Genomic DNA, 19,566 nt, shown 5'->3' with positions numbered 1-19,566 from the left:
AGGCATTTAGAGCCAATTGAATTCCGTTTTCATCAGCATACGGCATTTTATATAGAAGTGGTTGAAAATCGACGCGTTGAAAAATGTTGATCAATTAATTTCTGGCGTGGCGGGCAAATGGGCGGTTCGGTGGTGTGGGCGGTTCGCTAGGGAAGTACGTTACTTGATATGAAACATGGGGTTACGCATCAATTGATTGACAATTAGACTCGACGGACTGATTGACAGGGTAATAATTGAACACTGAACCCCTGTGTCGCTAACACGCCAATTCCTGACAACGTAGTAAGTGCAGGTTGTTCAGTCTATTGCTCTAAGTACTTGTTTATCTGATGCCTTGCAGACAAGCCATCGTTAGCATATGGAGTGTAAATTCCAGGTTGTATTGTCGAATTTTCACTTGAGGTCATTGATGTTACAGACCTCGTCCCACTTCCCCTGTCGCTGCCGGAGATCACCAATTCAATGGGCTAATATACAAAGCGTTGCCATTGCCATCTGAGTTCCAATAGGCTTGCATTCTCGTAGACCATGCAAGCAGCATTTTCTCCCTCGCCATTGCCAATCTTAGAGTATATATTTTTGACAATTAGATTCAAAATATGAACCAATTCAAAACCCTTACTACTAAAGTTAATTTTATGAGTAGTTACCAAACTTAACAGCATTCGATAGCGACGATAATCAATCAAAGCAACTAGAAATCCAATCATCATTTTCAGATATTGCAAGACCTCATTCTTTATGACATCCGAACTGTCATTCCCAACAAAAGTCCAATTTCAATCCCTTGCCAAATGGTCAAAATGATACAACGGCTCTAGTTCTAAGTTTTTATATTGGAAAACATATCTCTTCCACCAATATGGAAGGACCTTCGTAAGTTGATACTTTGCGTGGTTTCGAACCGGAACAGCAAATATGTAATCGAGTTCTTCCAGCGTTCGCTGCTTCGTCTCCGGCACAAACAGGAAAATCAAACAAAACGCGATGACGTTCAAGCCACTGCAAACACATTAGGCATCTGGAACACGAAAATTGTCAGTTCATGGGAGCTGGACTTACGCATAGAAACCAAATGCACCTTGGACGGTGAATGCTGAAACCATACGTGGGAATGTTAAACCCAACACAGATGCCCAGAAAAGACAAGTTGACACAGCCCAACTCATGCCGACCTCACGGTGAGAAAGAGGGAACACTTCGGCGGAGTAAGTAAACGGAACAGGACCCTCACCCGGACTATAGAAGGCCGTGAAAAGAAACACGAAAAAGGCAATGAGCCCTAGGTGAGCCCTATTCGACTCTGGAATATAAAAGCAAAATCCTGCTGCTAGCAATGTCCATGCCATTTGCGGAAAAGTAAAAAGTAGAAGAGTACGCCGACCATACGTATCAATGGTGCGGACGGCCGGCCAAGCAAAAACAAAGTTAACCAAGCCAAATCCAAAAGAGACGAGAAGAGCATGCATTGTGCTGGCACCTGCCTGGGAAAATATCGTCGACGAATAAAAAGCAATAATGTTGACTAGATATCGTGAGCACATGATACTGAAGCAGTCATTTGGCAGATCATACTTCCACACATTTGCTGAGCTAGCATTACAATTGCTGAGGCCAACGTTGCGCGGCGCACACGAGGAATGGTGAAAAGTTCAATAAAGCGAGTAACGTAGTTAACTTTACCAACTATCTCAGCTTCAGCCAGAAGCAACGCATGGATATAGTACAAATCGCGAGCTGCCTGGAGGGGATGGTTGCGGAGCCTACATAGTGAATTATACGCTTCGCGGAACCTGTTTTTCTTTATGTACCACCGCGGAGACTCAGGACACGCGTAAACGCCTAACAGAAGAGGAACGGCGGGGATGAACGCTGAACCGAGCTGAAGACGCCAAGCTATTGCACCAACATTGTATACAGCAAGGTTAGCGCAGAAACCAAGAAAAATACCAAAGGCTGTCCACATCTGCCAACTCATTACCAAGCCGCCGCGAATCGCTGCTGGAGCATTTTCTGCAGCATAGATAGGGATAGTAGAAGCTTTCACGCCCATTCCAAGTCCCAAAAGAAGACGGCAAGCAAAAAGTTGCTCCCACGTCTGTGTAAATCCGGACCCAATAGGAGTTACTACACAAAATACTGCAGCAAGAAATATGGTACCACGACGACCAAAATAATTGTTCAGTGGATCGGTAAGCCAGCAACCAAATAAAGAGGCTGCGATATAGGGAGCGGAATTAACCAGGCCAACAAGCCAAGTATTTCGGTGAATATTAGGATCGTTTGGGTCGGAGTCAGGAATACCAAACGCCACTGGAAAGGACAGATTTGCTCCATTTGAACCTGTCTGGTCCCAGCCTTGTACGGCTGCGCCAATGGAGCATGTGATTATAGTTAAGTAGAGAACGAGGGGCTGCCTCCACCTGTGTTCAACTTCGTTGTGGAGAACTACTCGCTCTTCGTCCGTGAGGTCGGGAACTCTTTCAAACGCGGCAGGGTCCTGAGCGACGAGAGCACCCTTTAGAAGCAGGGGCAATATGTCGTTCATGCATTTATCTTCTGCAAATGCGTTAACCTGGTCCAAGAGATCACTAGTTGGAATACCGGCCAAAGGATTTTGGATCTTGGCGGAGACGTTGTTATTCAAGTCAATATGTTCAACTGGCAAACCCTTTTCGTTCTCAAAATCTTTTCCCCTATGACTAAAGTTAGTTTGCGGAAATAAGAGCTACGATCGTTGCGTACATGAGGACATGGTCATTCTCCTTGTCACGGACAGGTGTAGTTATTTGCGAGCTCATTCTGGTGACTTATCGAAGCGAAGTAATTGATGGAATGAAAATCATTAATCCGGAGAGATCGGCTGCTTATATGGTACGGAAAACAGCCAGCAAGCACTTTGAAATGCACTGGGGTTGCGGGGTAATCTAATTTAGCCGATTACAAACACTGGGTGATGTGTGGGGAAGAATGACGGCGGTGTCAGTAACTACGTTTCCAATAGTTCTAAGGAGAATCACAAATAAGTGGAAACTGTAAACCGCGCCACGCCAACTACGAGAAATGAGTTTCCGCTGATGACGGATTTCGCTATCCGGGGGGTAAAATCCTGAAACCCGTCAACCAATGGTACCACGGGTCCAGAAAAATGTTCCGAAGTTGGCGTTGAGCTTACAAACCCCTCATGTTAAGCTACTTTGGAACTTCCGGCGACGACTCGGCCCCGCCTGTGCAGTTGATCCGGACCTCCGTCAGAGAGTGTGGAAACTCTGATTCTGTTGGATGATTGCCGGCACTGCCCCACTGCTGAACGTACGACCATATCAGTCTGCATGCGCAATCCAGACCTGAGATTTTCCCGCGATATCGTCGTTTCGCACGTACCTGTGCATTTTGCGTCCCGGTAGTTGTGAAGCAGTTTATTCCAGCGGATCAGGTATTGGTGTTAAGGTCACATGATCAGCTAAATTTTGCTCACAAAAACTTATCTGTCTCATTGTATGAGGCACCACACCGGCTCGCATACAGCGCATCTTGTCCCACATTCACAATGGCGCAGTTTCTAAATGCATATACGATATCAGCATTCGCGGCACTTGAAGGCATGTTCATTGGCTTTGACATATATTCCATATTAGGTATTATCGGTACGGAGCAGTATAAGATCTATTTCAAAAGTCCACTCTTGGTACGCGCCAAGGTGTTTGTGTTTGGATCGCTTTTATAAGTTTTCTTGGCGAAAGGCAAGTGTTTCCAATGCCAGTTATGCTATACGTTCGGCATGAAACCGTTCGCCATTAGTAAGGTGATGCTGCACCCCTGCACACTCGGACCACATTACAGAATAATTATGACTGCATGGTAAATTCACGTAAGCTTAATTCCTATTGTGACGCCTATCGAGACATGTCACCTGCTGACCTTTATTCTCTCTGCCCCGCTCGGGTCGGCGTCTAGACTATGCGCGTGCGGGGCGCGCGGAGAAACTTTTTAGTAGTACCCTTTCGGTAGTACCAAACTCTCTGCCGTTTGAGTGAGGACAGTCAGGGTTAATGTAAGACATTATCCTAAAACGGCAATATATCACGCACATTCGGTTGGGACTGAAATGGGGCTGGATGCTGACCTACGTTTCCCAAACCGGCGGACTCATGCATAATTTACACACGAGCCGTGGCAATGTAACTGACGGCCTTCGTTTATGAAGGTACCCATTATGCTATGACTACCAATGTGCCTCCAGAAAGGATGCACAACAACTTCTGTGCAGATGCAAGACCCAACATGCCATAGAACCTCTTATGCAAGCGATTTAGTTATGACAAAAAGCACTTCCTGTGCAGCCCTGCAATAGTAAAGAATGCCGCCGAAAATCTAATGTAGTCGCCAAGCGATAAAGTTCATTCTGGAGCATGTGAAAATATGATCTGGCACGGTTAGATTGGTAAAGATAGGTTTCTCGGTGACAAGACACGCCCATTATCACTGTGCTCCAATCGGATACTTTGATTAGTGGTGACCTAACTAAATCGCATTGCCAGTGGCAACCATATTCACTCCATAATTTATCTGCATCGCAATGACATACTTCATATCGTCTACGGTAATTATGCAGGGTTTCATCGGTCAGTCCAGAGATAGTATCGAGAACAGCAAGGCAGTCGAGCATCAGCTTGCTCAAAGTAATACACTAAAACTACCAGGGCCAGAGTCCCGCTCGCAAGGTCGCAGTTTTCAAGATGCGATCGCTTCCTCGAGAATAGCAATTGCAAATTTAATCGAGGTGCCCGTCAGGTCTACGAACTTCACTGTCTCTACGATTTGGAAAGCACCTGGTTCACACCATTCCTTGATTTCTGCTTACTTTCCAGCAAACCACCCTTCGCCACCTGATGGTGCTGCCGGAACCATGACGACCGTGATCCTACCTAGTATGCTAACTTCATCGGACGACCGTGATCGTACCTGGGTGTGGTAACCTCATTTTAGCAGAATTAACGACTTATCCAAGCACAAGGATCACTTCAAGCACACGAAGCACACTTTCTTCTATTTCCTCGCCTTTATCTGATCTTGGGAAATTGAGACTTGCGTACATCCTATGCAAGGACGAATCAAAAGATCCTAATTTGAAACACGGATTCAAGGCAAAATATAAGCAAGTAATAGTACCACAAACGCACTCGTTTATCGCGCCTGAACGTTGTTACGTTGGCAACGCCACCAGGCTCTTACGTCGAAAGAAGGGTGCTCGCAAGATCAGCAGTCGCGGATCTCCAACGCCAATCATGGAAACAAGAACCGCAGTCACCGATGCCGATGGTAGCAACCACTATCAAGAGTATTCACGAAAATATTTCTTCCAGAAGCTGACGTATGTCCCTCGGGAGGAACTCCACTAACGCTCGGCAGACGAGTATCAATTGCATATCTTAACGATCATATTGCAGTGAAGAGCCTGCCCAAATCCCAATATGGAGCAACGAAACCCTTGATAGATCATGTTTTCCATGAACATCGGCTGTTGAGCAACCACTTACTTGCCTACTCGGTTGTTTGATGAAGCAGCTGAAAAATTTGAGGCTATCGTTGTTTATTGCATGCTAAGACTCGCCAGAGAGCAAGTGGACATATATTTCTGTAAAATTATATTATTCTATCGTCTGCGACTTCATTCTTGATATGCATTAAACAGAGAGCGCATTTCCTAAGGTTTTACCCGAACCTGATCCTCCCAAATAAATATGTGCGTAAAGTTATTAGCCGCCTGAAACAATCGAACACCACATAAACCTTCTAACAATAACAAAGTCGACTATATAGCGCAAGACATCCACAGATTGCACAGCTGTATGTATTTATGATTTTCCGAGTACTGCTAATTCAATCCTGTTGATGGCTCACCAATCGTTGTAGTTTTTCGCCGTTAAGTCTAGGATATAATCTGAACCGCGACATGGCGAAAAAATTTATTCCATTTGTGGTAGGTATCTTCTATTTTGACTCACTTATTTAGTGATGGTTTCATGATGCCCAACCGATAGGATTCTGTAAGACTGGTATAATAAGTAGATTAGATGGCTTTCAAAAGCTCTCGTCATCAGCAGCGAGCGCCGATCGTTTACTACACGCCGCGGCTGTGAAGTGAACACACGCTAACCCGAGCTAGCCGGCTATGAGTCCTAAATCGGTAAGCGACCCGCGGTGGGTCTACATCCTGACCTGCTCCCCAGAAACTAGGAGAAAGCGGCCAGATCTAGACACGGCGACGTTCACAGGCCCTACGACCACGCCGAGGAGGCGAATATTCCCGGGCAGGCTGATTCCCCGCGTCCCCTGATGTCGATTTCTACGCCACACCCGGCGCAGTTGACTTCCGGAACCACCCAAATACAGGAAGGCGCTCGTGATTAACGTTACCCTAACCCGGATGGAGAAAAGCGGTACGGCGGCTTATGTAGTCAAACTTCCGCTGGCTCTGAAGTGTCCGATATTTCTTAATAATGGGCAATTGTAGAATTTAGTCTAGGATAACCCGAATGTAAATTGCAATAAGCTACAGCTACAATATGCGTCACAACATTTGGTAAAGGGCCACTTCATTAAGGAGAATACTGCATTGGTACGCGAATCGCAGTAATTTATAGTAGTGTATCACTTGCTGACGCTAACGGCACAGCGCGAAACATCCAATAGCACGGCAGACGCGGGCCCGGCACATGTCGCCGACAGAATTCTACGGACACTCACAGTACAATTCAACAATCAAGAATTCCGTCGATTTCTCGGGACCGGCCTTTCATGTTCGTGTTTCCTGCGAATGACGAAGGCTACCGCAAGCGACAGCGCGCCCACAAAGCCTGTGAACAGTGCAAGAGGAGACGAGTACGTGTTGTCAGGGCGAATTTTCTCAACTTTTTGTGTGATCTGACTCTATCATACAGAAACGATGCGAACCTCCCTTTAAGAACCATGACCGCTGTGCTCCTTGTATGAAACAAAATATTCCGTGCAGGTAATTGTTGTTTACGGTTATAACTTGCATTCACCATTAATCGTCTGCTAGTCTGGTGACTTTCGTTACGACAAATGATGACCGAGCCCCTATCGACGACTTGGATGATACAAGAGCAGCTACGGAACGTATTGTTAAAGCTGCTCGAGTGTCTGTCTCGTTGACCGTTGCTGGAGTCAGCACGAGTCTGGCGGAACCGATCAATGTGACTAACGGCAAGCGAAGTATTGCTTTCTCGTCTACTTCTGAGGTTTCTCCTATCGTGTTGTCTACCGCAACGACCTTTTACGATAATGTTGCTACTCCGGCAGCTCATGCGTCCTCGTCTGGTCAACCAATACGTTCAACTTCGTCCTCAACCACAAATGGAATGAAACCCGTGACATCGACTGAAACGAATGACATCGGCTCCACGCGATTTATTGGAGATCTTGACCCAGCGTCTGTCCTTTTAACAATTCGCGACATGGAGAAAGATCGCATAGGTGTCTGGGTTAAAGGTGCGTCAATGCATCAACCTATCAACCAGCATCTTGTAGCATATCTCGACTCCCTGAACGCTTTTGACCTTCCTCCGCGGCAAGATAGAGAAGGTTTGATCAACGTGTTTTTCGAATATGTACATCCTCTCATGCCGTTACTTGACAAAGCCACATTCTTACGCCAACACGAGCGTGATGAATGCCCTATACTACTCCTTCACGCAGTGCAGCTGGCTGCCTGTCGTCATTCTTCTGCTCGAAAGTTTATCCACCTTCGGTCCACTCGGCATTTTGCGTCCCTTACTGCTGCCAAAATTCGTGCTCTTATTTACGCAGACATCGACCGCGATAAACTGACCGTTGTTCGTGCCCTCGCCCTTTTGTCGCTGCATTGCGAAGGTTCCGATGGCTTGCAAAAATCATGCTCGGATTTGGAGCAAGCCTTCCATTACGCGCACTTCCTCGGTCTACATCACGAGCGACGTTCGCATCCTGACCAAGCAGCCATACGCCGCGTGTGGTGGTGTCTTTGGTGCCTCGATCGCATGTCGGCGTGCGTATCTGCTCGTCCCGTTATTTCCCGACTGGATGACGTTGGAGTTACTGGATTGCGGTCAAATGAAGAAGGCTGGCTCAGTAAGCTTTACGAGGTTTGTCAGGTTCTCGATCGCGTGATCATGATGTATCGACCGCTTGGATCTACACTACCTCTGGAAGTTGACTTACAGGTGACATACGGACCAGATGATGTTAACTCGCCATTTGCCTCTTTCTTGCAACTTCTTCGCCATGCTGCGTGCATATTGGCTCACAAGCGCGCTCCGGAGGCCCCTGAGGCTAACGCTTCGATTTTGTTACATTCGACTTCGCAAATTCTCCACATCGTGCGGACGCAATCACAACTTCCTCCATTCTCGGTCGTGCCTTACGCCGTGTCGCTCACATTTACCGTTTACCTACGACTATATCCTTCCCCAGAGGCTATAGCCGGGTGGCATGAAAGTTGTGCGGTGTTGGACGACCTTGCAACGACGTGGTGGTTTGCAGAGGCCATGGGTGGCATGGCAAGGTCCGTGTTCCGCAAGTTGGAAGAAGATCATGCCAATAGAGAAGCCCTCCAAGAAGCCATGGCCGCCCCGTCCGGACTCTCTGCATCAGTCCGGCCTCCTCTACTGTTTGCTGTACCTGGACCGTCTCCTACAAAGCCATCGCGGCGTTCTACTTCAAAGAAGAAATCGACGGCGCGGACGCAGACTAAGGATTCAGTGGAGCCAGTGTTTCCACTGCCGTCATCTACTAGTCCGACATCTGTGCCCACAACATCGACTAGAGCAAACAGTATGCTTGCCAATAGTTTCGTGTCAACACCAATATTTGGAACAGCACTACCGGCTTCCGTCGCCACACCTTCATTGGAAACGCAGTTCTTAGAAATGTTCTCAGATTTGCCTAACCCGACTAGTTTCTTAGAACACGCTCTTGTGCTAGATGGTTTTGCCGGATCGTCAGAACTATGGCTTCAGGATATGCAGTTTGAAGAGACGGCGGTGGCACCTAGTAGCAGTGCCGCCTTTCGCTAACACAGTCAGCATTTGCAATTCCTGGGTCCCCACGGACGGCAACGAGTCGGTCAAGTATTTGAAGGAATAGGAGTTTTGATATACGAGCAGGATCCGGCTGGCCGTGAACACTTATTTTTTCAGATTTATTTGCTTGGAACATGTAATGGGGCATGCATTTGGAACATTGAAGGACTTGACTTTAGTTGAGTACGCGAGTATCCCAACTATTCCAGCCTGGCACCAGCTGGCTTGGCACAATTTCTACGGAATATGTAATAGTTAGCAGAATGTTCAATATTGTACGTAAAAATTACCCAATGGTTATGGCGCAAAACACAACTCTACTTTTTCCTCACACCGCCACAAAAAATCGCAACAGCCGGGCCGGGCTCACGCCCAAACTTGTATTTACACTTCAGCGAGGCGGGATGCAAAGAGGAATAGTATAGTGTTTGGTGCAATACCAGTCGAATTCGGGATTGACGTGACTCTTATGGCCGGTTAATATTAATACGATGCATAGGAAAAGATCGCGCATCCACGTGACGAGTCTGATAGTTGTGATCGCTAGACAACCTGTAATACTGCCATTTGTCATCGAGTCCTCACTTATATATCACAGTCCACTCGCGTCCTGTAAGACGACTTCTCTGAGGCTGCCCAGCTGCATACCATCTTGGTATCGCCAGAATTCTTAGGACCGTGCCTCGTATTCTCGTATTCCCGTGGCATGCACAGGAACACTTGAACGCCTTCAGTGATTTCGTCTGCGATATTTCACACCAAAGCCACTTGTGCTTGAGTAGTTCTAGAGATGGCTCTGCACCCAGGGTGGCGAAATTTGGCGATGTGCCTAGCGAACTGAAATTTAAGGTTAGTTAAACACCCCAATGTTGGAATCGCCTGTCAGGTGTCATGGACGTAAAGTCCAGGGCTAGGGCATTTCTCAAGGCGGCAACTCGTACCGCCGATTTCATACATAACCATGTGCAGCGTGGCTATTAGTCTCATTAGGGCCATCCTAAGTTACTGACTACTTGATTGATTCGCTTGCATAAAAAGGCTTGGTTTACAGTTAGTACAAGAATACCTCATAAACAGCTCATTTATGTTCCCCGGGCAGCCAATTGCCGCTCGCAGGCACCGCTTCCCTCGTCCGTTATGATTCGCTTTCTAAACGTGTACACAATATCGGGATTTGCGGCGCTTGGTGGCGTGCTGTTGGGGTTGGATATCTCGTCCGTTTCCGGTATTCTGGGTACCGATCAATACAAGAATTACTACGGCAATCCGCTGGGGATGCGACAGGGAGGTATCACAAGCGCTATGGCCGCGGGCTCAATCTTAGGCGCGCTATCCTCTAGTTTCCTCGGTGACAAGTGAGTCTTGCAAAGTTCAGTTTGTTAGCAATACATCAACAATACTTCGACAGGTTATCGCGCAAAGTCGCCATCCAGTGCGGTATGATTTTCTGGTGCATTGGCGCCGCGGTGCAGTCTACGTCGAATGGTATCGAAATGTTAGCTGTTGGACGGGCAATAGCCGGTATTTGCGTCGGGCTGACCTCTTCGCTCGTGCCCATATATCAGTCGGAAATCGCCCCACGCAGGTTCCGTGGACGCATCGTCGCACTCCAACAACTCGCTATCACCTCGGGCATTTTGATTCAGTATCTCGTCGAGTATGGATGCTCGTTTCTCGACTCTGAGGTCTCATTCCGGCTGCCATGGGCAGTTCAGTCTGTCCCAGCCATTATCCTGTTTATCGGCTTCTTCTGGCTCCCCCGCTCGCCGCGGTGGCTCGCGCGCAATGATCGGTGAGATGAAGCTTTGCGGGTGCTCGCGTTTCTACGCTCGGCAGAAGGCGACATTAATGACCCCCTCGTGCTCGCAGAGTACAAAGAGATCGAAGACCAGATCCATCTCGAGCGCTGCGAAGGGTCCAACTCGCTCCAGGAGCTCTTCTCAAAGAAAATGCGCAGTCGCGTCTTCCTCTCAATGTCGATCCAGGTTTGGAGTCAGCTCTGTGGTGCAAACGTGATAAATTATTACATCGTGTATGTGCTGAAATCCGGAGGCGTCGCTAACTCAATGCTCCTCGGATCGATCCCGTACATTATCGAAATGCTCATGACGATTCCCTGCATCGTATGGACGGACCAGTGGGGCCGCCGTCCCTCACTCCTCATCGGGTCAATCGTTATGGGGTTCTGGCTCTACGTCGTTGGTGGCCTGCTAATGCAGTACGGCGAACCCAACCCCGTCCGGAATCAGCCCTACACTTGGATACTCGTTGACCATCCAGCCGCGACCCGCGCCATTCAAAGCTGCTGTTACCTCTTCATTGGTGCTTTTGGCGCAACTTGGGGCCCCGTAGGCTGGATGTACCCTCCGGAAATTGTCCCGATCCGGATCCGCGCAAAATCTGTTTCCCTCGCGACAGCTTGCAATTGGGCAACCAATCTTGTACTGGGCATCTCGGTTCCGCCGCTGCTCCGCTCCATCAGTTGGCGCATGTTCTTCATATTCGGGTCCTTCAACATCATGGCGTTCATCCATGTCTTGTTTGCTGCGCCCGAGACGAAGCAACGCACGCTGGAGGAAATGGATGAGATATTCGAGCACGGCGGGCCGCTGTGGAAGTCGTTCCTGAACAAAGGGGATACGAATATTCTCGATAAGTTGGCGGACGATATTGAGATGGGGATTTTGAGGATTCATCGGCCGATTCGGTAATCTGCGCATATCGAGATGTATGACAATCAGATAGCGAGTAGGCTGGTGACCGCCACTATTGTTTTTCTCCTCTTTGGCACAAAACCTTGAGTATTTGCATTAAAAAAAATTTTTTGTACGAATCGGATGATTAACTGAATTCAAGGCGTCATTGGGGCAATTTTATTTAACTTTAGGTGAGCCCTATAGACTATTGCTAAGTACCAAACCGCACGATGATACTCGCATATCACATCGGTTGTGAAATTTTGCCAAATGGCTGACACGTACTGAACTCTCATTATTATTGGAGTCAGGTACCCACTTCCGATCCTTGGAAATAGTAATTGACCAAATTGGGTGATCAACCTTGCCCCTATAGCAAAAGTTCTGATCGTACCCTAATGTTTGGTCAGAGCCGCTCTGTTGGCAGTTTGCAGAGCCTCTCCTACAAATTGTGTGCGTCACTCCGACGGCTGGGCTGAGCGAGTCAGTGAACAATGTAAGTGGCAAACCCCTTACCAGGGTCTAAACAGTTTGGTCAGAGTCGCTCGATCGATCAGACTCTGCAGCCGCTCTGAACCCGCTAGAGCAACATAGCGAGTTCTCTGGGACAGTCACTAGATGCAAGTCACTGCGACAGTGTACAAGAGGAGCTTGTTCCATTCAGCTACGTTACTACTATATATTTGTTGAATCATAGCAACAGAGCAAAACAGTAAACAGCTGGGCAGGTTATGCCAAATTACGCTTCGCCAGAAGAGACTGGCGCAGCTTGACCCTTCTAGCGCTCTCAAGATTGGCGAGCTGTTTGTCTCTCTTGGCTGCCTCGAGATTGCGGGACTCCACGACCTATGATGAACGAAACTACCATTAGCAATTGCGATATAGACAATAATTACATTCTGCGTGGCTGTGAGAGCCCTCAAAGATTGCCGGAAAGAATTTGTGTTCGAAACTCGCAGGACTTGCTGCTCTATTCATCGTTAATTACCGCTCTAAATCGTGAACTCATAAGCTTTAAACAGTGTTTGATATGTCCAACGTACTTAAACGATTATAAAAATTATGCCATTCGGACCGCCGGAATTTTCTCTTTACAATTGACTAATTGCTTTAATTTCGGTTTTTTTTAGTGATATTTCTGATCTCGCGATTCTGGCCCCGGAACAAGCATTCTGACCGTAGTCAGCAGTCGGACCTAAGCAGCCGGACAGTAGGCGAACAGCAGTCGGACATTGCTACCCTTGCCTTAGTCAGACAGTCGGACATCGTTTACTATACTGACCCACGACCCTGGACCATGAGGGCCACTTACCCTGCCTGTGTGCGGCTCATTACTATGGAACAGTCGGACAGTCGGACATGGTTCAGCCCCCTGAACCACTACTTATATGTTTAGAGTTCAGGGTTCAGGGTTCCTGTTACACTTTTGCTCGGACTATAATCCCGTAAAGAGCCGGTACATCTTATAAGCGCCTCACGCTTAGAAAAGAAGGAACGATCGAATCCCGATGGGGTAACCTTGTGCAATTTTTCGCTGACTAGGTGTCCACTAAATACGATGAAGAAAAGAAAGTGCAAGAGTAGAGAAGAAAACGAATCAACGATCAGCTCTATATGTACGGCGTCCAATAAGGCGGTGTCCAATTTTCGGAAATAGGGTTAAGGTGTGGGAATCCGTCCAATAGCGCATGCCCAGTTATCGGAAATAAGGTTAAGGTGTCGGGGTCCTACAGAGCCTATCGAGGGACGTAAGCAAGTGCGGAGACTTCAGCGTGTAGCCTCTCACAATATACCATCCTGTTGAAGTACACTTTCCCCTGTTTTCTCATCTCTTCTTTGTTTCTATTCCACCCTCGCCATTGAAAGTCGCTAGTTTCGTCTAATCATGCAGGATCTGATTGGCCTGCAATCGTTTTGAGACATTTGGAAAGGAACACGTGCTCATCGGACTAGGCAACTGTGGATCGCCTGCTGCCGCAAAATGCCACGTTTCTGGCTGCCGCCTCGAAACTGCGGTTCAGTGTCTAGCAAATGCGCGAAACTTGCAGATCAGAGAGACTTTTCCAGAGTATTTCGGTATTATGTTCTAGCATTTGGTGGGAAAAACAAGTTTGTTTCGCGAAAAATCAGTGTAATTCATGTAAGAGTATGAGGAAAGCATTGGTTATGCTGTCTGAACTGCTCAATAAGAGATGGTTAATTACTACAATTAGGTCACCCATGCACCGTTCAGAAGACCTAGAGATGACCTATATGTACATATTAACTCATGGCAGATTACGTAAGTTATGGATAGAATAACATTCTTAATTTTGACGTGAAGAGATACTTATCATATATTCTATTTATTGTATTTTATCTGTCAACGACCGGGTCAGAATCCGGTCAATCTCACGCCGTGCACACTTGCAAAGATGCAAAAGATGATACTAAGATGCTACATGGCCTCCGTCGCGATGTCGATGTTTGAGCCCAAGTCAGACTGCTCACTGATGATAAGTCAGACTATTCCGGCGAGACCCAAGCTTGGACCGAGGCATAATTGCGGATGCCCGCCGACTGTGAGAAGGTCCCTCCATTTGGGAAGAAGAGAGCTGCTGGGCAAATGGCGAACGCTTGCGAAGGGCTGGTCCGTACCAGTAGATTATATACACCGAAACCACCAGGACCACGGAAATGCAGACTATTTGATGTCAAATGGTTGAACCAGACTGAGAATCCTCAGGAAACTTACATAGAATGGTTGAAGCGTACTGTAGATGACGATCCCCGCCGATATCTGCGGTCTCTGTTAGTTAATGTCCGACAGAGAGGTGGTAAGACATACTCTCGAAAAAGGGAGTGGCGGGGATTGTGAGGATACCGGCCAGGATATCTCTGGCGAAGCCGTTGCCTCCGGTAGCCGAGGCAGCATATGGACCGTAGGCGCACACCATGTAGTCAATGGTGGTCATGTAGATACTGCAGTTGGCAATTCCTACCATAGCTGAAAACACCATGGTTCCCATCCAGTGAACAGGAGGTCCGACGCTGGTCCAGGAAAACCCGATCAGGCCAATAGGCAGGAAGGGCACGGTGTAGAGCAGCCACCACAGCCGGGATTCATACTGTGCCTGTTCATCGTCAGGCTTGCGGCGTCGCTCAGCCATGTTCCTCTGTATCACAGGGTAGAACGAGAGCCAGGCAATCAGGTAGCCCACCAGAATCGGTATGAACGAGAGGCCCAGGGCGACGGTATCAAATCCCCACTGGTCATAGACTAGCCCGAATGACTGGATGAACATAAAGATCAGCGCGTCGCTGAAACCGCTCAGCAACGACAGAGTCAACACAATAGGTTCCGTCACGAACATCTTGAAGGGCCGGATCCAAGTGATGCAAATCTCCTTCAGGGAGAAGCGTTCCTTCCAAGGAATTATCTCATATGGTCCGTAGATATTCTCCCCATTCTTTCTTCTCTTCTTGGCAATCTGGCCCAGCATGATCGTGGTTCGGGTCTCAGGAACTGCCAGCAGATGAACAATTTGGACAACCCCCCCAAATATGAGCTGGATCCAGATGGTCCAACGCCATGCCAGGTATTCCTCGACGAAACCACCCACGACGGGCCCGACGACAGACCCCGCCACCGAGGAGAAGACGACGCAAGCAACAGCATACTGTTGTGTGTCGGCGTCCCACATATCGGCCACCATGCCCAGGGTGACTGATCCACCGGCTAAACTGAGTCCTCCCAAGGCACGGCCAACCATGATTGTGGCAAAGTTGGGCGCAAGGGCTACCGGTAACTGCCAGATGTTGACAAGCAGCATACTGAGTTGGAGGATGGGTTTGCGTCCTAGCTCCTCACTCCAGGGTGCCCAGAGCTCGCAGCCAAAGGCATAGGTCACCAAATAAATCATCGCACCGCACCTCGCTGCCTGCATGCTAACGCCGAATTCCTCCGAAATGCCCGCGAGGCCGTTGGAATACAAACTGGTATTGAAATTCATAGACAACTGAACCAGAAAGATCACTGAGATAATCATCCATTTCTTCCAAGTCGGGAAGCAGAAGCCCAGTTCTTCATAGCAGCTTTCCTCGGTGAGAACAATCTTCCCAACTGCCCCGAAGTGTTCCACTTGGTCCACAGTAGCCTTAGTAGCGCCGTCGAACTGATGGCGCTTCTCATGATCGGTGCAATTGTTGTGGCCGGTGAGGCTCACGATGCCATGTATGTCAGCGGATGACAAGCCCTCGGATGTGTGCACCTTGTCCTCCGTTGTGACGAGCTCGTTGGAAGGTCTCTCGACCATCCTGTGTCTGTCGATGGATAGGTTCGAGGAGTCTGACCGAATCCTGAACGAAGTTGACAAGAGGAAAGAATAACCGGAGGGGAGGAAAGAAAAAGAGGAAGGGTATGGGATTGGTTGTATAGTTGGGCGAACTTTTTTTAATCAGCAGTCAGCCCAAGGGACAGTGAGCCCTGTGGAGACCGTTTCCCAAGGTAAAGAAGGTACTTTAGCATGACCGTAGTAACGTAATAAACTTAGATGTGAACGCTCGGCAAGCCTTACGGTCCATGCCTCGGTCTTGGCGGCACGGCTTCCCAGCTTTCTATTTCGTCGCGCTGGCTAGCATTACGATATATCGTTTCCTGATGAGGAAACCTTCCCGAACCAGCACCTCCCCTCCCCCCCCCACAACCTTAGCGAACCCACCTTTTCCCCCAAAACCTCCTCTGTCCTAAAAAAAGAAAAAATTCAAAATTCCGAAACAACTATGGTCAAGTATGAGCGTATGAGCATTATTGCAGCTAAAATCTGGATCAGAGTAACGCTGAGGAGAGGCGCCAGAGGAGAATCAGTGAAAATGGATGTCTGCACTATCCGCTTCATGCGCTTATCGTCAATTCGAAAGCACGGTTAGAAAAGGCAAGTTCATCTCCACCACTTCACAGGAACCCCTATTTTATTCCTGCCGCATGATGTAATGCTGTTTTCTATAAATTCCCGGTGATCAGCAGTCAAAACCGGCGGTGAGCCGCACACATCGATTCAGTCTCAGCAAATCCTTCATCACTCGCAGGCTCGTCCTTGTCATTCATCCAATTTGTCTGATCATAATGGCACCCCTCAAGCTCAACAGCAAGAACCTGTCCCAAATTTCGGCAACAGGTGAGGCGCAGGTCAAGGTCCCAACCTATCAGCGCGGTGGCGCCGTCAAGGAGGGAATTGTCCATATTGGCGTCGGCGGCTTCCACCGAGCTCACCTGGCTGTCTATATCGACCAGTTGATGCAGAAGCACGGCATTACTGACTACGCAATTTGCGGTGTTGGGTTGCAGCCCTTTGACGCTGCTATGCGCGATGTATTGAGATCGCAGGATCACCTCTATACCGTTATTGAGCGTTCAGCCCAGGGCAGCTCTGCCCATGTTATTGGCAGTATTAACTCCTACCTCTTTGCACCTGATGATCGCGAGGCCGTCATCGCCAAGATGGCGCATCCTGATACACACATTGTATCACTCACTATTACTGAGAGCGGTTACTACTACAACGAGAACACACATGAGCTGCAAAGTGAGCACCCTGATATTCAGTTCGATCTTGACCCGGCCAACAAGAAGGCACCACGCACCACTTTCGGCTTCCTCTACGCCGCCCTGGAACGACGCCACCAGCAAGGACTCAAGCCATTCACTGTCATGTCGTGTGATAATATGCAGAAGAACGGCTCTATTTCGCGCCATATGCTTGAGTCATTTGCGCGCCTGCGGAACCCTGAGATCGCGAAGTGGATTACCAAGCAAGGTGCCTTCCCTAATGCTATGGTTGATCGTATCACACCTCAGACATCAGCCACCGACAAAGCAGCACTTGCAGACGACTTCGACATCGAGGACGCATGGCCAGTTGTCACGGAGCCTTTCATGCAATGGGTCATCGAGGACCAGTTCTCTGATGGCCGTCCACCGCTTGACAAGGTTGGTGTTCAGGTTGTCAAGAATGTCCACGATGTCGAGCAGTTTGAGAAGTACAAGCTACGCCTCCTCAACGGCAGCCACTCAGCCCTCGGCTACCCAGGTCAGCTGGCAGGCTTTAAATACGTTCACCAGGTTATGGAGAACCCGCTATTCCGCAGGTTCATGTGGCAGATGATGCAGGAGGAGGTAAAGCCGCTCTTGCCCGAGATTCCGGCTTTTAATATCGATGAGTATTGCAACACACTTATTGAGCGCTTCTCCAACCCAACAATCATGGACCAGTTGCCCCGTATCTGCCTCAACGGTTCTGGCAAGATTCCACAGTTTATCATGCCGTCAATTGCCGAGGCTATTTGGGTTACTGGCCCGTTCCGCCGACTGTGCTTCAGTACAGCTGCTTGGTTCTGTTATATTAATGGCGTCGACGACAGCGGCAAGACATTCGAGGTTGTCGACCCGATGCGCGAGGAGCTTCAGGCTAAGGCTCGTGCAGGAGGCACCAACCCGGCCGAGCTGCTCAGTATCAAGAGCCTGTTCGGTGATGACTTGCGCGGCGACAAGAGGTTTATCCAGGAGATCACGACGGCTATGGAGGATATTACCCGGGACGGCATCATGAAGACGCTTCCCAAGTACATTGACTAATCACCATGGCTAGGAGTTGTTGGCTTGGCGAAAAAGGCACACCTGAGGCTGAGAGTAATGGATAGGTTTTCTTTGCATGTGTCATGAGGGAGTGAGTTTACGAGAAAAGCACAATGTAGAGATAGATTATGATAGAAAAATACCTCAATTCTCAGTTCATTGCACGTCTTAACTGACCTTTCCATACTGCAATTCCTGTTCTGCGTATCTGAGAGTGACACTTACTTCTGTAGCCTTGAATGCAGATTCATATCGGTGACGACTTCGTCATGGCGAAAACTATTTCGGGAATATTCTTCTCATTTAGTACTTGACGGACCGACAAAGATTAGTTGCAAAGCTGCTCGAGTAGCGTACGTTGCTGAGTTTCAAAATATCTATGTCCCCATTCTGATCTGCCACTTCGATATCGGCTCGCCCAAGATGGTGAATGTCAACGGAGGATCCATCACCGACTAGGACTTCTATATGGATTGTATATCATACATTATGGCTTTATCTTAACGGTGCGACGCTGCTGAGTCAAGGTACCGCTTTGACGAATCGGTATTCCCGGAATCGGTTTCTTGCCTGTGCATTAGGTTCTTCCTCTCTTTTCATGCGCTAGGAATGCATGATCGGTCTTGGCTTTTGGTCGATTCTCTGGACCATGCTGTACATTTCGTCGAGTCTCAGACTGCTTTGCTGAGCTCCCTTCTTGGGTAACCTGCAGTTCAGGTTTCAGGGTTCAGGGTCTTTGCAAGGTGGCCAACCTTGCCACAATTGTAACAAGTACGACTGTCGGTTTGCTTCGCTACCATAGCTGATTCAGTTCTGTCGGAAATTCCCGACGGTTCCAATTTGATGAGTTGGCCATTCAGGCCCCACAATCTGGCAGAGAGCTTTCTACCTATTTCGCGGACCGGCGCGTCACTGATATCTCGCAAGGAGGAGGATATCGCCACTCATGCTGCTAACCATAACATCTTCCAGAAGTCTTCTGGGTTAGCTCCGTTCGGGCACTTCCAGTTGACTAGTGCAAACTATCGGTATATCGTATCTTTCCCTTTTCATCATATCTCCTATCGTACCCTTCGTTTTTCATCAAAACGAGTCCTATCTTTATCCTTTTTCCTATCTAGCAGAAACTTCAAATTCAACAGTTTTTGAGGAGCTCATGCAATTCAGTATC

General features: G+C 48.3%; 7 protein-coding genes across 7 annotated transcripts; 5 read left to right on the top strand and 2 right to left on the bottom strand.

Moving 5' to 3' along the window:
- Positions 1-620: 620 nt before the first annotated feature.
- V1508DRAFT_464067 (uncharacterized protein) lies at positions 621-3,021 on the bottom strand. Its single transcript, XM_066942888.1, has 4 exons — positions 2,749-3,021; positions 1,579-2,699; positions 1,066-1,528; positions 621-1,005 (listed from the first exon to the last, which is right to left on the bottom strand). The coding sequence occupies exons 1-4, from the start codon at positions 2,802-2,804 to the stop codon at positions 783-785; spliced, it is 1,863 nt and encodes a 620-aa protein (XP_066793407.1). The 5' UTR covers positions 2,805-3,021; the 3' UTR covers positions 621-782.
- Positions 3,022-3,553: 532 nt separating this feature from the next.
- V1508DRAFT_359999 (uncharacterized protein) lies at positions 3,554-3,730 on the top strand (the record flags this gene model as incomplete). Its single annotated transcript, XM_066937127.1, has 1 exon — positions 3,554-3,730. The coding sequence occupies one exon, from the start codon at positions 3,554-3,556 to the stop codon at positions 3,728-3,730; it is 177 nt and encodes a 58-aa protein (XP_066793406.1).
- Positions 3,731-4,582: 852 nt separating this feature from the next.
- On the top strand, positions 4,583-5,618 carry V1508DRAFT_441759 (uncharacterized protein; the record flags this gene model as incomplete). Its single annotated transcript, XM_066942304.1, has 2 exons — positions 4,583-4,934; positions 4,993-5,618. 2 exons carry the CDS (start codon positions 4,583-4,585, stop codon positions 5,403-5,405), a joined length of 765 nt encoding a protein of 254 aa, XP_066793405.1. The 3' UTR covers positions 5,406-5,618.
- A 1,186-nt stretch (positions 5,619-6,804) lies between these two features.
- V1508DRAFT_399868 (fungal-specific transcription factor domain-containing protein) lies at positions 6,805-9,080 on the top strand (the record flags this gene model as incomplete). The annotated part of the gene is made up of 3 exons (XM_066938288.1): positions 6,805-6,888; positions 6,948-7,018; positions 7,070-9,080. 3 exons carry the CDS (start codon positions 6,805-6,807, stop codon positions 9,078-9,080), a joined length of 2,166 nt encoding a protein of 721 aa, XP_066793404.1.
- A 1,143-nt stretch (positions 9,081-10,223) lies between these two features.
- On the top strand, positions 10,224-11,797 carry V1508DRAFT_434865 (general substrate transporter; the record flags this gene model as incomplete). The annotated part of the gene is made up of 4 exons (XM_066942047.1): positions 10,224-10,441; positions 10,495-10,771; positions 10,797-10,878; positions 10,923-11,797. The coding sequence occupies 4 exons, from the start codon at positions 10,224-10,226 to the stop codon at positions 11,795-11,797; spliced, it is 1,452 nt and encodes a 483-aa protein (XP_066793403.1).
- Positions 11,798-14,116: 2,319 nt separating this feature from the next.
- On the bottom strand, positions 14,117-16,239 carry V1508DRAFT_441755 (MFS general substrate transporter). The gene is made up of 3 exons (XM_066942303.1): positions 14,610-16,239; positions 14,517-14,561; positions 14,117-14,465 (listed from the first exon to the last, which is right to left on the bottom strand). Exons 1-3 carry the CDS (start codon positions 16,075-16,077, stop codon positions 14,269-14,271), a joined length of 1,710 nt encoding a protein of 569 aa, XP_066793402.1. The 5' UTR covers positions 16,078-16,239; the 3' UTR covers positions 14,117-14,268.
- Positions 16,240-16,395: 156 nt separating this feature from the next.
- Positions 16,396-18,549, top strand: V1508DRAFT_375926 (uncharacterized protein). The gene is made up of 2 exons (XM_066937588.1): positions 16,396-16,442; positions 16,510-18,549. Exon 2 carries the CDS (start codon positions 16,887-16,889, stop codon positions 18,393-18,395), a length of 1,509 nt encoding a protein of 502 aa, XP_066793401.1. The 5' UTR covers positions 16,396-16,442; positions 16,510-16,886; the 3' UTR covers positions 18,396-18,549.
- The last annotated feature ends 1,017 nt before the right edge of the window (positions 18,550-19,566 follow it).

Source organism: Lipomyces doorenjongii (assembly GCF_038497915.1).
Source record: "Lipomyces doorenjongii strain NRRL Y-27504 unplaced genomic scaffold V1508scaffold_73, whole genome shotgun sequence".
NCBI lineage: Eukaryota > Fungi > Ascomycota > Lipomycetes > Lipomycetales > Lipomycetaceae > Lipomyces > Lipomyces doorenjongii.
Note: the sequence above shows the minus strand (reverse complement) of the source record. Positions and strands in the feature narration are given on the sequence as shown.

Bases quoted from the DNA above. Each gene is read 5' to 3' on its own strand.
- V1508DRAFT_464067 (XM_066942888.1), bottom strand. From the start codon at position 2,804: ATGAGCTCGCAAATAACTACACCTGTCCGTGACAAGGAGAATGACCAT. The intron at 1,529-1,578 runs GTATGATCTGCC...CACGATATCTAG, and splicing joins AGCTCAGCAAATGTGTGGAA to TCAACATTATTGCTTTTTAT. The intron at 1,006-1,065 runs GTAAGTCCAGCT...ATGTGTTTGCAG, and splicing joins GGTGCATTTGGTTTCTATGC to TGGCTTGAACGTCATCGCGT.
- V1508DRAFT_441755 (XM_066942303.1), bottom strand. From the start codon at position 16,077: ATGGTCGAGAGACCTTCCAACGAGCTCGTCACAACGGAGGACAAGGTG. The intron at 14,562-14,609 runs GTATGTCTTACC...CAGAGACCGCAG, and splicing joins CGCCACTCCCTTTTTCGAGA to ATATCGGCGGGGATCGTCAT. The intron at 14,466-14,516 runs GTAAGTTTCCTG...GACATCAAATAG, and splicing joins GTACGCTTCAACCATTCTAT to TCTGCATTTCCGTGGTCCTG.
- V1508DRAFT_375926 (XM_066937588.1), top strand. From the start codon at position 16,887: ATGGCACCCCTCAAGCTCAACAGCAAGAACCTGTCCCAAATTTCGGCA.